This window comes from Euleptes europaea, chromosome 8 (assembly GCF_029931775.1).
Source record: "Euleptes europaea isolate rEulEur1 chromosome 8, rEulEur1.hap1, whole genome shotgun sequence".
NCBI classification, from domain to species: Eukaryota; Metazoa; Chordata; class Lepidosauria; order Squamata; family Sphaerodactylidae; genus Euleptes; species Euleptes europaea.
This window is the reverse complement of record NC_079319.1, coordinates 55,832,561-55,848,373: the sequence shown is the minus strand read 5'-3', so window position 1 is coordinate 55,848,373 and position 15,813 is coordinate 55,832,561. Positions and strand designations below refer to the sequence as shown.

The 15,813-nt window shown below is 42.1% G+C and overlaps 1 protein-coding gene across 1 annotated transcript in view; it reads left to right on the top strand.

Annotated features, from left to right (window-relative positions):
- Window positions 1-15,813, top strand: part of LAMA1 (laminin subunit alpha 1) — a 119,298-nt gene that overhangs the window by 80,773 nt on the left and 22,712 nt on the right. Inside the window, exons 43-48 of the mRNA XM_056854936.1 lie at window positions 4,170-4,352; window positions 4,781-4,935; window positions 8,963-9,106; window positions 12,217-12,350; window positions 12,641-12,791; window positions 14,284-14,408. Of these exons, the coding sequence (XP_056710914.1) occupies window positions 4,170-4,352; window positions 4,781-4,935; window positions 8,963-9,106; window positions 12,217-12,350; window positions 12,641-12,791; window positions 14,284-14,408 (892 nt within the window). The remainder of the gene's footprint in view (window positions 1-4,169; window positions 4,353-4,780; window positions 4,936-8,962; window positions 9,107-12,216; window positions 12,351-12,640; window positions 12,792-14,283; window positions 14,409-15,813) is intronic.

Sequence of the window (15,813 nt, the reverse complement as noted above, 5' to 3'; positions counted from 1 at the left end):
GTGGACTAAAATGGAAGTGGGGAGAACTATGTAGTGGTCAGTGAGGGGCTGTGGCTCAGTGATAGAGCATCTGCTTGGCATGTAGAAGGCCCCAGGTTCAACCCCAACATCTCCAGTTAAAGGGACTAGGCAGGTAGGTGATTTGAAAGACCTCAGCCTGAGACCCTGGAGAGCTGCTGCAGGTCTGAGTAGACAATACTGACTTTGATGAACCAAGGGTCTGATTCAGTATAAGGCAGCTTCATGTATTGCGTTGGGTCCTCATTGGAGAGAAAGGCAGTGTGTAAACAAAGCAAATTAAAAAAAAGTAAATCCAGCAATAGCATCCAGGTCTTGAATTTGCCGAAAAACAGGTGAAACTGCGATCGTTCACAAGGCCAGAAACTTGTGATGGTTTCTTTGATATTTGATGTAATAAGGCCACATGCTAGTAGTAATAAAAGTAGGCATTAATTAATCTCTACTGTGACCTACTTTGCTCCAATCTTTCCCAAACCTGTTTGCTATGACCTCTCCTAAGAGATGGCAGTTCACATGGATTAGCATGCCAACTGGACGGGAAGGTGCACATTTTCAAACCTCCCATCAACACTGGTGCCATTTTACTGCTGTCATGCCCTGGCACCCATCGTTTTCCCTGCCACACCACCAGAAGACTTCTTGCTGGCTTTTAAAACAATGGGTAGTTGTTAGGGTAAAGGTAAAGGTAGTCCCCTGTGTAAGCACTGGGTCAATACTGACCCATGGGGTGTTACATCCCAACGTTTACTAGGCGGACTGTGTTTACGGGATGGTTTGCCATTGCCTTCCCCAGTCATCTACACTTTACCCCCAGCAAGCTGAGTGCTCGTTTTACCCCAGCAAGCTGGGATAGTTGTTATATTCACTATATTGTAACGTGTCTGCCGGCACAGCAGGACGTGGGGAGACAGTTGCTGGGTGATGACTAAGGAAACCCCTCCATGAGGTTGCTCCTTGCCTGCTGCCGGTGGTTCTGCTTTTGCAGCAGCAGAGAATTCATAACAGAATAATTGCTGTGTGGATGCAGCATAATAGCCTAGAAAATGTAGAGGCAGAAAGAGGAGATGGAAAAAAGAGATACTGGTTTTAATGTTTCTTCAGTAAAATGCTGAGTCTGCTTTTAATGGCCCATGACTGCTCATTGAGCCAACTGTTCTGTTAACTTTACAAACAATACTTTTCACCGTTTAGGATGTTATGGTGCACTGAAATGTAGAATCAGGAGGGTAAAGAAGAAGTACATTTGAATGCTAATGTACTGGAGATACTAGACTTAACACCTACTTAAACCATAGTAATTACCATTACAATGTGGCCATAATACAGTAGAAGCTTTCTCTTCTGCTAGAAAGGTAGCTGTCATTCTCATAGTGGTCATCCTCTTTCTGTCATTTTCAGCAATATAACAAGTAATTATCTACTCTTTCCATCCTGCCTCCACCATGACTAGGGATGGTAGATAGCCTTCAAACATCAAGTAAAGGTCATATTTTCAACTGAGAAGGATGGCCTGATCTACAAACTAAACAAAGACCAGTTTTGCTCCCATTGGTGCAAGAAATAGACAAGAAATTATTAATCCTAGGTCCATCTAAGGATACTTTATTAGGTATGGGGAAAAGTCAATCTATATTAACCATCAAGAACTATATAAAAATTAGATACACCAGCTGTAGGAGAGTAATCTGTACCCAATTTGTAGGTATCCTTCCATCTTTGCGAACTCCATCTTATTTTAGCAATTTATAGTCCCTCTTTACCATAGAGCATTCATGCTTGCTCGCTTGAATGCCGCCCCTTCAGCGGTGTTAAATGGAAGATATGGCAGTTTACCTTATTCAGATAGGCTTTTCCCATGTGATCTGCAGAGAGTGGATTCATTATCCCATATGATGTTGGAATGCTTCCAATATAATTCATATTGCAATCAATGGATTACCCCTATCTTAATCAAATTACTTGCCCCCATAACGAAAGATAAAACAGTCTCCTTTTTTTCTGGAGGATAGAGACCCAAGAACAACATAGGTGGTAGCCAAGTATCTATCCACCATATTTTCCTTAAAGAAATAAAGGCTCCCTTTTTACTGCTCAAGACCTTTTGGTCAGGGGAGCTTGAAAGAAGGAAAGAAGGGATGGTAGACCTGCCTATTTCTTTGCCAATTGAGCCCTCCTTGATGCAAACCACAAGGGACCCAGTATAATACCTCTTGCATTTTATGTGTCTGGACAGTTGGACAGTGCTTAGGCATCCATACTCTGTAAATAATAAAGGCTGTTGATGGCACTTTAACAGTAAGGTCTTCCAGCAAATGCTGGAAGATAAAAAAATCTGGTCCAAGATACCGTATTTTCCTGTGTATAAGAAGACCTTTTTTCTTAAAAATTTAGCCCCAAAATTAGGGGGGTCGTCTTATACACGGAAGGTGGCTGTGGCCCATGACAGGCGGGGCCGGTGGCAACAGCCACCTCTTTCCCCGCTGGCTCTATTTTCCCTCCCGTCAGCTGTTGGGCGGGGAAAGAGAGCGAGTGGCCAAAGAATCCTGTGCCCTGGCTGCCACCGTCCAAACTGGTCGTTGCCCACCCAACTGGGGGGGCCAATCGGTTTGAACACTGGATGCTGGCCAGCCAGGGGACAAGACTCTTCCGTTCACTGTCTTTCCTCGCCCAACAGGGAAAGAGAGTGAGCGGCCAAAGAGTCCTGTGCCCTGGCCAGCCGGCATCCAGCGTTCAGACCGGTCGCCGCCCACCCAGTTAAGACGGCGGCGACCAGTTTGGATGCCAGTGGGTGGGCGCCAGTCGGGTGGGCAGCGACCGGTTTGGACATCGGTGGCCAGGGCACAGGACTCTTTAGCTGCTCCACAGGACTCTTTCCCGGTCCAATAGCTGATGGGCAGGAAAAGAGAGTGAGCAGGGCCAATGGCCTCTTTCCCGGCTCGCTCTCTTTTCCCGCACGTCAGCTGTTGGGCAGGGAAAGAGAGCGAGGGCCCAAAGAGTCCTCTGCCCCAGCCAGCCAGCATCCAGTGTTCAAACCAGTCGCTGGCCACCTGGTTGGGTGGGCGGCGACCAGTTTGAACGACGGATGCTGACTGGCCAGGGCACAGGACTCTTTCGCCCTATAAGACACCCCCATGTATAAGACGACCCCTATTTTTTTTATTTTAGTTTTAAAAAATAGGGGTCATCTTATACATGGGGGTGTCTTATAGATGGAAAAATACGGTACTTTGTTTTGTAATATAAGGGCTTTTTTATATAGCTAAGTTATTTTTTGGTTCTTTTGTTCATTTTACTTCACTTACTATTATATCTATTTTTAGCAGGTTAAAGTGTTAAACAGAATTTATTTTGCTTATATTTGTGTCACTAACTGCATGCCTGACTGCTAATGAACCCTTCTACTGTGTGTTCTATTATTCTCTTGCAAGTTAATAAAGCTGACGGGTGAATGAAGCAAGAGCACATCAAAGGGAGAATCTTTAAGAGATTGCTTAAAGAATAACAAATTTGTTTCATTCTCTGTAGTTCTGCAGTCTCTAGTTTTCCTTGTATTTATATACTGTTTTGACTCTGGCCTTTTTCAAAGATGGTCATGTAGGTGCTTTCTTTCATTCAGGTTAAGCTACCTATGTAAACACATCTGTTAGAAGATATGTGTCAGAAGGTTGAAGGTGACAGAAAAAATACAATATCTTTTCTTGCACATATCTTCTATAAATGTTACACTTGGGTGGAGCAGATGGTAGCCTTTGGCTAGCACGCATTGGCATCATGAGCCAACATTCCTGTAAAATCTGAGATTGACCACGACTACCCAGCAGATTGAATTGGAAGTCTTGACCTATTTGAGTCCAACCACAGAATCCCCTGACTTTTCTACTGCCGCATTGTTCTTGGTTTACAAGATAGCAGAGGCCATCTTGGATGTGACATCACATGCTTAGCATGGTCACATCCTATGTGCTGTTAAAACCAGATGGTGGTTATTGATGAACTATTTCAGTGTTGTCAGAACTCTTGACAAAAGTAATGTGAAAAACATTTGAGGACTTCAGGGTGCTGAGGCAGAAAAAATGCAAACCCTTTGTGTTTTCTACCAAATAAAAAAGCACGATAGGTAACCTTGATGTGTTGATTGTTCATTTCAGATACCAGTGAAAATATCATTGCAGTGAAAAAGCTGGCTTTTTCTGCTAACGTGACCGCTGTTAATAGTTTAAAACACACTGGTGATTTTAGTGAGAAGTTGCTGAACACTTCATCTGCATTGTCCAAGGTTAATGAGACGTTGCAGAAAACCAATAAACTTATAATCGACTCATCAAAAGCTGGTAGGTGTGCTGCTTCATTGCTCTTTGGAAATGTCTGTGTGCAAGACTAGAAGACTAGGGTTAATTTTTAAACCTAAGTGTCCCATATCTTTGTGTAGGTAAAGGCCAGTTTATTCCTCTTTGTACATGTACAGGGCCCCTAAAGTGAGTTCAAATGAGATTTGGTAAAGACCTTTCCTTTTATACTGGCAGTCTTGAAAATGTTGCCTATCCTAAAGTGGAATTCATATTTCCAACAAGAATAGCAAGCTTAAATGAAAAGGCAGTAATTGTCGGAATCTGTTCTCAGAATTGCATATGAAGTTTATATTTTTTCACTATGATGTCCAGTGTAACTAAGCTCAGAAGTTCTCTTCTCCCTAAATACTGATTCAACTACATTCTGGGAAAATTCCACCTTAACGTCTTTTAACTTCTTTTCTTGGCAGTAGCGTCAGCTGAAAGAAAAGTCAGTGAAATTGAAATCCAAGCTGGCCTCTTGCTTGGAAGGCTGAAACCCCTGAAAGCACTGGAAGAGAATCTGAGCAGAAACATCTCTGAAATTAAAGAGCTCATCAGTCAGGCCCGCAAACAGGCAGCTTCTGTAAGGAGCTTATTCTAGTCTAAAACTAGTCTTGATTCCCCTTATGAACTTCCTAGGGAGAAAAAAACACTCCTTAGCTCCAATATTGCACCCATTGTGTAGGCTGATTAGTTGGGTATGTGCGTGTGCATTAGAAAATGAGGACAGCCACCATTCAGAGGGTTGTGTGCATACCAGTGGGACTTGGTGTGTGTGTTTTCTTTCAGTAACAATCCTCCGTGCGTTTGTACCAACTCCGGTTTCAAACGTAGTTTGTTGTGAGCATTGATGGCTGGGAAGAGGAAATCAAAATTTGTTAGGGCAGGGGTCCGCAACCTTTTTGAGCCTATGGGCACCTTTGGAATTCTGACGTAGCATGGTGGACACAGCCAGAAAATGGCTGCCACAGGAAGTGGAAACAGCCACAAAATGGCTGCTGCAGCTTACCCTCAATCACACAGTGAAGATCCTTGTGGTGTGGTGGCAACTGCTGCCAAAGCAAAATTTTTAAAAAATCTGCACAGCCAATCAGAAGCCTTGCTGGAGAAAAGCCGCACCTGGCCCTGCCCACTTTCTAAAAACCCTTGCCAGGAAAGATCTCGGCAGGTACCGTGGAGCTCACAGACATCACATTGGGGACCCCTGGCTTAGGGCTTGTAAATCCCTCTGTATTGTAGCTGTAAATAGCTTTTGGTGGGAGTAGCATGTCTGTGCTTTCCTAATTCTTTGGGTTTGCCAAAGAAATGTCTTTTATGTGAAAACATTAGTATTCATTCATCTTTATTTCCTGTGCTATATATGATGGATGGCCTCCTGGCATCCTGCCAGTCAAATATGGTCTCAAAATTTTATCTGTCTGTAAGTCTGTGGAGAATATTTTTTGCCAATATGCTGGCAAGATAGAGAACTTTAGCAAGTGCTTCAAATCAGAATACAGCAACATTATTTTCTTCATTGCATATATGTAGAGGCTTAGTTTAGTTTTCTATAGCTTCTGTTGGTATATGTGAAAAGTTTATAACAAAAAAACCCTAACAAATATTTAGCACATATGGCCCTTTTGTTTAGCTCACATTCTTGCTCTGAAGGGAGGGCATCTTGAATTATGGGTGATTCCCACCAGGTGCTCAGGGAGGCAGGACTTATTTTGTCATTTCCTGTGTCCCATGTGGGAGTCTGCTAGTTCAGTTTGTTTCTTGCCTCACATAGGGAGAGCAGCTCTCCAGAGCAGCTTCCCGTTTCTAACTTTTTACGAATTACTTCTGCCGGCTTTAAAGCTGCATTTTTCTGTCACGCCTATCTCCACCTCCTTCTCCTTGTTGTCTTTTCTCCCCCCCACTCCACTATGGCAGAATTTGAAGCTCAGGAGGAGCCCAGACCCGGGCCTAATTTCCTGTTTAACACAAGGAGATGGTATGACCAGGAGCAGATGCTTCAGAGGAGAAGGAGATTGGGCACTGGAGACCTTTGTGCCAAAATTGAAGTGGCAAACTGTGCCAAGTAAAAATGGCACAAAACAAGCCTCTGCAGAACCATTTGGACCTAATGGCTACCAGTTTGGCCCTGGGCAGCTATGATGGTAGGCCAAGTTCCCAGGAGGACATCCCCTCAAATCAGATGACAGATGGCAGAGATGGAACATCCGGGGGTAACGTGCAAGCCCCCACCCCGGCGAGGTTGTGGGAGGCAGCCATCTTGCTCAGATGAGCTTATGGAGGTAGTCGAGAGGACCGTAAAGGAAGAGTTAAATCAGATCCAGATATGTATCAGTTGGAGATCCTATAGAAGAGGGAAAAGAAATTAGACTTACTATTACCTGTGAGACAAAGCATGAATTGGTGGACAAACACCAGCAAACTGAGATGAGGACAGCCTGATGTTCAGGAAGACTTCGTACAAATATTTAGATGCCAGTCTCTCCAGCTGGGGAGCTTCCATACACAGTCTTCCTGCCCAAGGTGCCTGGACACAAGTAGAAAAGAGAATGAATATCAATACCCTGGAATTCAGGGTCACCAGGAAAGCATTCTTATCCTTCAAGACCAAAATCAAGGGCCATCATGTACTCATCAGGATGGACAGCATCTCTGCCAAGGCGCACATCAACAAACGGGGTGGGTGTCCAGATCTTTGACCCTGCATAAGGAAACGAATATATCCACAAGCAGAACAGATGGATGCCTTAACAGCCCCCTAGCCCGAGGGGCTCCCATACGCCTTCCCTCTGCTTCCAGTCATACTGAAAGCCTTGCAGAAGATACGTCAGGAGCAAGCGAGTGTGATCTTCATGGTGCCAGAGTGGCCTTGTGGTCCACGGTTCACGTCTCTAATGGAACTATCAAGAGCCCTGGTGCATTCTGGTGAGCCAGGACATGCTTCATCGGGGGCCAGTGTGGCACCCGTATCCAGAATGGCTTTGGCTGACCATGTGGCTCTTGAGAGGAATGGGCTCCTAGAATTAGGCTATTCGGTTGAGGTAGCAGAAACCATCATGGCTTCCAGAAAGTCATCTACTAAGTGCATGTACAACTCCCCATGGAAAGCCTTTGTAAGGTGGTGTCACCGTAAGCATGTGAACCCACTAGACCCCGGACTAGGACAGCTCCTGGCATTCCTGCAGGATGGGGTTCAACAACATCTAAAGGCTTGCACCCTGAGGCATCAGGTAGCAACTATAGTACCAAGCATAGCCGGTGCGCCCCTGACAAGACATCCTCACATCATGAGGTTCCTAAAAAGAGTGACACGGGTTCTTCTTGTGGTTATTACACATAGTACTATCAGCTCCCGTTCGAGCCCTTAAGGGAGGTTCCCCTTAAGTGGTTATGTATGAAGACCTTATTTTTGACAGCAGTGACTTAAGCTAGAAGGGTTTTGGGATCTTGGGATCTTGGAGCCCTGTCCTTGGAGCCCCAGGAAAGGGCTATGCATCTTCCATAAGGACAAGGTGATGCTACAACCAGATCCAGGTTAACTGTGTTCCACAGGAGTCAAGAAATCTACTTGCCATCCTTTTGCCCAAGTCCCAGCCATGCCAAAGAGAAGGCCTGGCACACGATAGATCTATGGAGGGCCCTTAGGATATACATTCGATGTACGAGCCTGTTAGGAAAACAGACTTCCTATTCATTTCTTCGAATAAGGGAAGGAAGATGTTAAGGGCAGCAAACAGTTATAACATCAGAAATGTACCATACAGGCCTACAAGGCCAGCAACATTCCACTACAACCAGGAATTACAGCGTACTCCATGTGAAGCGCAGCTACCAATGCAGCCCTAGATGGTCAAGCCTCAGTAGAAGAAATATGTAAAGTGGTCATTCATTTCAACCTTCGTTAGGCACTACAAGCTTAACTCATATTAATCAGCTGATGCTGCCTTTGGATGCAGAGTGCTGCAGCACATGTTGGACGATACCTTGTTCCCATCCGAATGGAGGGACACCGCTATTGGAAGGCTCATTATTCAAGATGTCCTCCCCCTGAGAGCAAGAACTGGACCTTGGATACTTACCATGAGGGTTCCTTCTGCTCTTAGGTCAGGAGGGCTTCTTGCCCACTCAAAAGAAGAAGAAGAAAGGAGAAATGAAAACAGGAATCAGTCCGCTGTAGAATGTAAAGATCTACGGACGTCTTGCATATTCAAGTACCAAAGGAAGGAGGCTACTATCTAACCTTTCCCTATCCAATTTACCTTCTTAGCCATTGACTAACCCCTTTGTTCACTATAACAGCGTTCTTTCACCTGTTCTTGTTACCATCATATGTTTGTTCTAGATATATATATTCCTCCCTGTCCTTCATCTTAGCTCGCGAAGTACTCAGACTGAGCTACCAGACTCCCACATAGGAGACAGGAAATGACAAATCAGTTCCTGCTTCCCTGATCAGCTGGTGGGAATCACCCATAATTCAAGATGCCCTCCTTAGAGCAAAAGGAACCCTCAGAGTAAGTACCCAAGGTTCTGTTTCACTAAAAAATGCCTGAATCTGAAAATCTCTGAAGTGTATATTCAAAACTTACCTTTGCATTTTTTCCTTTTTCCAGATTAAGGTTGCAGTATCAGCGGAAAGAGATTGTATCCGTGCCTATCAACCTCAGATATCATCTACTAACTACAACACATTAACATTAAATGTTAAGACAACAGAACCTGATAATCTTCTATTCTATCTAGGTAGCAGTGGTAAAGTAAGTGGGGGAATTTAGCGCATTTTCTATCCAGTTAGCCTTCATTTTTGAAGGGAGAAAACTATTCACCATGTATCAAATATTTTGAACATGTATTAGCTATCCCTTAAAAGTTTTTTAACCAGTCTGCTGCATTTGCAGACAGGCTGGTTAATCTGTGATAAAGGAGTAGATTTTTTCTACTCTGTTCATACCCATTTATGGGTGAAGTACAAATCTTGTTCCACATTAGTGATTTGTGAGTACAGAACCAAATGACAGAAGATAGTCTGGTTTAATTAGTATGTAGTACGAAGGTATCATCCTGTGTAAAAAGGTGAGAGTGGAAAGGAAGTCTGAATAATTCAAATAGCAGCAAAAAACAAGTGGCTGAACATATAAATCTGCCCTATTCAACATCAGAACATTGGTTTGTCTAGCTTGAATTGAACCAGGAACCCACTGGATGCGATGAATGTTCTCTATTGCTGAGCCATAGCCCCTCATATAATGCCCCTGTGACAAGTCATTTCTACCAGTTGAGGGGACCTATACAGCCTATTATAATTTCGGAGAACATTGTTTTAAACTGTAAACATTCTCCTCAGTTACAAGATGCTCTTAGGGTAGCAAGGCTTTGGGTTTGCTGCTGTGAGGTAAGTTTTGTGGTGAGCAGGTAGAACACAGGCAGGAGTTGTATGTAAATAACAAAGAAAATGTTTTATTTACATGTCCATTTTAAAGAACAGATCAGCAGCACAGATCTCCAGATAATTAAAAGAGAAGCCTGGCTGAGGCACATAAGTTTAAGCTAGTTATGGCTTCAGAGTGTAGTTTGGATTCTCTCTAATGCTTATAAACAGGTGTTCACTGACTAGCCACTCGGTTGGATCCTTTCACACAGGATTCCACCCACACCAGCCTGCCCTTTCCCAAGAGTCAAACTAAATGGTACAAGGTCTCCTTATCACTAGAGACAGGCTTAGCAACCAACAAGAGGTACCCTTCAGACTGTCTTCTCTTTTACTGAGGCAGACCCAAACTATCACTGTAGTCTCCAAGAGGCACATATGAACTATGACTGCACTCTTCTTAAGGCAGACTTACTCCCAGGACTGAAATGTCCATACATCTTGTTTAACAATTTCAAGCTTACCCTGATTCATGTTTCTCACATTCCATGTTCCTATTATATGCGTCGAACAGCTTCGGACTTTCCTTTTGCATCTATTCATGTCCCTCCAACATTCCATCCCCCCTCCCTCCTGAAAGGTAGTTGGATGCTGGAGCAGCATTCACAGAGGGCACTTTCACACATCCTGAATAATGCACTTTCAATCCACTTTGCACCTGGATTTTACAGCATGAAATGGCAAAATCCACTTGCAAGCAATTGTTAAAGTGCATTGAAAGTGCATTATTCAGGATGAGTGAAAGCACCCGCCGACTCAGGGACGAAACAGCCGAGTAGCTGTTCTTCTTTTCAGGGGCAGGACACCTTCCTATCTGTCACAGTCCCTCATTCAAAGAAGAATTCTCAGATGTATGGGAAGAACTGATTGCTCCATCCAGTGGCTAAAGTACTGAGCATAAATTATGTGCCTCTTCTGAAATACCTGCAATAGATTGAGAAGAACAGAAACCGCTATCCCAGTACCTTATGGACCACTAATGCACTAGCCCTTTCATTTGTCAACTGTTAATCCATTATTTAAGGTCTTAAATATAACACCGATTCTTTTTGGTTGTACCTACATGGAGTTCTTGTGACCTGGTGTACCCTCTGTGATGTTAGTAAACTCTGAATTCATGAGAGAGGCCAACGGGTAGCTAAGCTGGTAGGAGAGCACTCAAGAACCCGTTAAAAGGAAATGTGTAGATTGCATACTCTTGGATTTACTGTAGGAGAAATGGTTGGTATTTGGGTTACAGAAATGAGGCAGGCTGGGAAGGGAAGAGACTTTGCCAGTCAGGTGAAGCAAGAGTGTTTATCAGGACTGAGAACAATTTGCTAGTGGGCCAGTGAATGACCTGGTTGAGACATCCATGCTCATCTATGGGTACTGATCTCTTGTGTGCAAGAGCTGCTCGTCGTTTTGATGGAGGAAGGAGGAGATAAGGAATGAAAAAGGAATATACTTAAGGGTCAGCTTCCTCCATTGAACAGGTGAGGTGTTGTGGGGAAGGCAGTTCTGTGCGCACACATTCAAGGGGAATATGGGGAACATCCGTGAGAAAGGTCAGTGGGAGCCAGTCAGTAGGTAAAAGGGATATAGACTATAGTCTGCTTCTTGGAATGTAGCCATTCTGGAGCTGGGCCTGAATTTCATTTGCATATTTTTTTTACTACCACAGAAAACTGGCGCGATGCTTTTGCAGACACCAGCATTACCTTTATGAGTGGAGACAGATAATCTGGTTGTTTCTTTTAATAGGTTGCATTTATCCAAGAATAATTTGTCCATTAACTGCATTCTAAGAGAACCAGCTGTATCTTCTGTTAAATAATCCTTTGGACAATTAAGCTTGGATAATTTTGTATTGTCTGCAGATCTTGCAAATGGTCTGGTAGTTTTATTTTTGCCTTGAGTGCTTCTTTTATACATGGAAAATTTAATGGCCCCACCAGTTCTTTAGAAGTTTTAGTAGATGTAGTTACCATTCTCTGTATGTGTTTAATTCTTTGGCTAACTTTTCAAATGCCCTCCTAAAACTACATTAAAAGTGGTTCAAATTGCCAATTTTTCATCCTGTATTCTTCAGATACAATTCATACCTTACACAAATAGCCTATTGAAAATGGAATGATTAGGTTTCCATTCCACTTAACAAGTTGTTTCCCTGAAACCGCTTTCAGTGTGCTTTGGCCAAATTTGTCCATGCCTGAGGAACTTCGGTTTTCCAAGTGTGTAAACTTTGCTAAGTCTCATAGGAAAACATAATTTCCTTCATGGAAGGATGCCCATATGGTTCCATTTTTAAGCTGCTACCATGCTGCCTACTAATGTGTGCATGAGGTATCATCGAACAATTTTCTTTAAAAAACTATGTTGAATAACTCCTGTTATAATGCTTTTGGCCATGCTGACATTGTATTTGTGACCTGGCCTTTTTTCTTTCTTTTTTTTTAGACTGACTTCATGGCAGTAGAGATGCGACGTGGCAAGGTGGCCTTCTTGTGGGATTTGGGCTCTGGATCAACCAGACTAGAATATCCTGACGTTACTATAAACAACAACAAATGGCACAGAATACATATCACAAGGTAAGATGCAGTGGGAGTCCGATAGTCTCCTTTATACATCTTAGGGGAACACATCTTAGATTCACATAGTCAACTACTAAATTTGAAAGAATTGGTCAGCCAAAGGAGAGAGACATTTATTGCATAATTGGACACAGAGATGCTGCTGCCAACTCTGTATCACGCACTTTCTTTGAGCCTCAGAATATTTTTCATCTTGTTCTTTAGCTGTGAATATATAACACAGTTCTGTAGTAAAGTAACAAATGTACACAACAGTGTTCAGTTTCTTACTATTTGTGATAAATCAGGTTTGGAAAAACAGGTTCCCTAAGTGTAGAGGAGACAACCTCTTCTCAGAACCCCATTGTAAGATCTGCCACCTCTCCTGGGACAGCTACAGTGCTGGATGTAAACCAATCAACTGTAATGTTCATTGGAGGACTTGGAGGACAAATTAAGGTGAGAAAATGAATATCTATGCGGTAACTTCTTGTAGTTAATTTTTATTATGGTTAATATATAACGTTATTAATTTCCCTGTGACATTTGAACCAGAATAGACATGCATTAAGAGAAGATAGTAAAAGTGCTTCAGTGACATCTAAGAAATTGGGCTGGATCCTGTGTCTCCCTTCTACTAAGTAAGAAGCGGGCAAATCTCTACACTTAGGAGGAAGTCATAGAATCCAAGTAATTTTTTTCTCAGTGTATACCTAAGATGTTTAAGTATACTCACTGTTAAAAATGTAAAGTCCAAGTATGACAAATGTGGATTATTGTAATTGAATTGTTCTGTGTAGTATTTTTTCTGATATTACTGTGTACCAACATTTTACATATTGTGTGCATATCTGTAAAACATATTGTGATTATTGGTTCTTGTAGGTTATCCGGGCTGTGTAACCGTGGGCTTGGTGTTTTCTTTCCTGACGTTTCGCCAGCAGCTGTGGCAGGCATCTTCAGAGGAGTAACACTGAAGGACAGTGTCTCTCAGTGTCAAGTGTGTAGGAAGAGTAATATATAGTCAGAAAGGGGTTGGGTTGAGCTGAATCATTGTCCTGCAAAAAGTATCAAAGGTAATGTGCTAATCATTGTCCTGTAAGTATCAAGATAATGTGCTAATGAGGGTGTGGTATGTTAATATGGAACCATTGTATCCTGAAGTGATCTGTTAATGTGTGAAATCCAAAGCTAATCTGCATGGCTATTGTTGACTGTAGTCTTTGTTAGTCTGGAGGTTTTCAGGACAGGAAGCCTTTTTGCAGGACAATGATTCAGCTCAACCCAACCCCTTTCTGACTATATATTACTCTTCCTACACACTTGACACTGAGAGACACTGTCCTTCAGTGTTACTCCTCTGAAGATGCCTGCCACAGCTGCTGGCGAAACGTCAGGAAAGAAAATACCAAGACCACGGTCACACAGCCCGGATAACCTACAAGAACCAATGAACTCTGACCGTGAAAGCCTTCGACAATATATTGTTATCATCAGAAGACAGGATATAACTGGAATATAAATAAATAAGCTAATAAAAGAGTGTGATTTGCTACAGCTAAGCTGTGCATGTTGAATGTGGAAAGCTAACATACAGAATGTTATCAATAAAAGCTGTTGTGTAGTTTCATGTGATAATCAAGAATATGCAATGGTGCACATCATGATTATTTATGCCTTGCTTTAGATTTCTTATTTCTCAGAAGCTGTCCTAATTATCCATTTAACTGATCTATGTCAGTTATTTAATTACCCCCTTTTTAGTAAATCGATGTGCACAGGATTTTTATATTACTGCAAATAACTTGATAATATCCTTTGTCATTCACCAGGTATATTTATCAATAGCATCAAGTTTAAACTTGTTCAACTTGAACACTAATAACCTGTATAAACTCCAAAGTTCCTGATACTTTTTTTTTATTCACCAAATATGTTTGCTCTGTAACAGAAATCACCTGCCATTAAAGTAACACATTTTAAGGGATGCATGGGTGAGGCATTGTTAAATGGCAGATCTGTTGGACTTTGGAACTACATTGAAAGGGAAGGCAAATGCAATGGATGCTTCGGAAGGTGAGAGCTGGAAACACTTGTTGAAATGTATAGCTGAAATTAGGATTTCATACATACAACTTTAATAGAGGGATGGAGAACTGGCAAGCCAGCCTCTGCCTCTGGACCATGCTTTGTTTTATTATGGATTATCAACCGAGTATTATATATAGTCTGAGCAAGGCTGTCAAAGATAGGATATTTTGGAGGACATTGATTCATAGAGTTGCCATGAGTCGGAAGCAACTTGATGGCACTTAACACACACTATATATAGTATAAAAGTAATACTATTGCACATGAAGACTTTGAAATTGCCTGCCACTGTTTAACATACACAAGTTTCAAAGTGGGTACATAAACACATCCAGCCTTATTTATATAATTTACTGAAAACCCCACATAAATCCACAAGAGAGTGCTTGTGCTTCTGTTTAACATAGTGGCATAATTATGGTTTCACTAAGGCACATGCTTCTGATGCTGTTTTGGACTCAAGCCCTGGTATATGGTAATTATAGTTAGCCCATTTTGACTGCCACAGTAGTAATAGTTATCACAAATGAGGAAGTAAAGGAATTGGTGCACAAGGGGTGGGTGTAGAAGACATGTGTGTCTTCCACATAGTACTGTTAGCTAAACCGTGATTTGTCAGAACCAGACTTCTTAAAAAAAAAAATTTTCTGTCAAGTCACAGCTGACTTGTGGCAACCCCATAAGGTTTTCAAGGCAAGAGACATTCAGAGATGGTTTGCCATTGCCTGCTTCTGCATAGTGACCCAGGTATTCCTTGGTGGTCTCCCATCCAAATACTGATGAGGGCTGGCCCTGCTTAGCTTCCAAGATCTGATGAGATCAGGCTAGCCTGGGCTATCCAGATTAGGGTTTAGAAATTCAGATGGTTTTGTTATTTCTTTCACACGTTTTTCTTTCTTGTAAATGAATGGCTTCAAATAGCATTGTGAAAGTTATTCCCTGTGCCATTCAGCACAGGAAGAACGAACATCATGTATGAGAATAAATTATGTTTTAAAAATTATTCCTGGATTAGTATAATTTGTAGCCACAAGAGGGAGATACAGGATTATTTTAGAAATCTCAGTAGCTCCAACACAGGGAAGAAGAAGAATTATGGCTGATTTCATAAGCCACTTTGAAATATTTTCATTTAAATCCATACAAACACTGTGGAAGTATTGAAGATTTTAGGATAATAATATTCTTCAGTGTGTTCTTAATCTGTATTTTGGTTCATCTTGCCAATGAAAATGACAGGCAAATTATGCTAAATTTGCTGCAAATACATCCCCAAATACATTTCAGAGGTCATCTTGAAAACAAGTTGCCGGTTGCCTACTTGGAACAATAGCGTTTCAACTTCTTTATGTTGAAAGCTTATCATTCTGACCCCTACAGAATTATACCA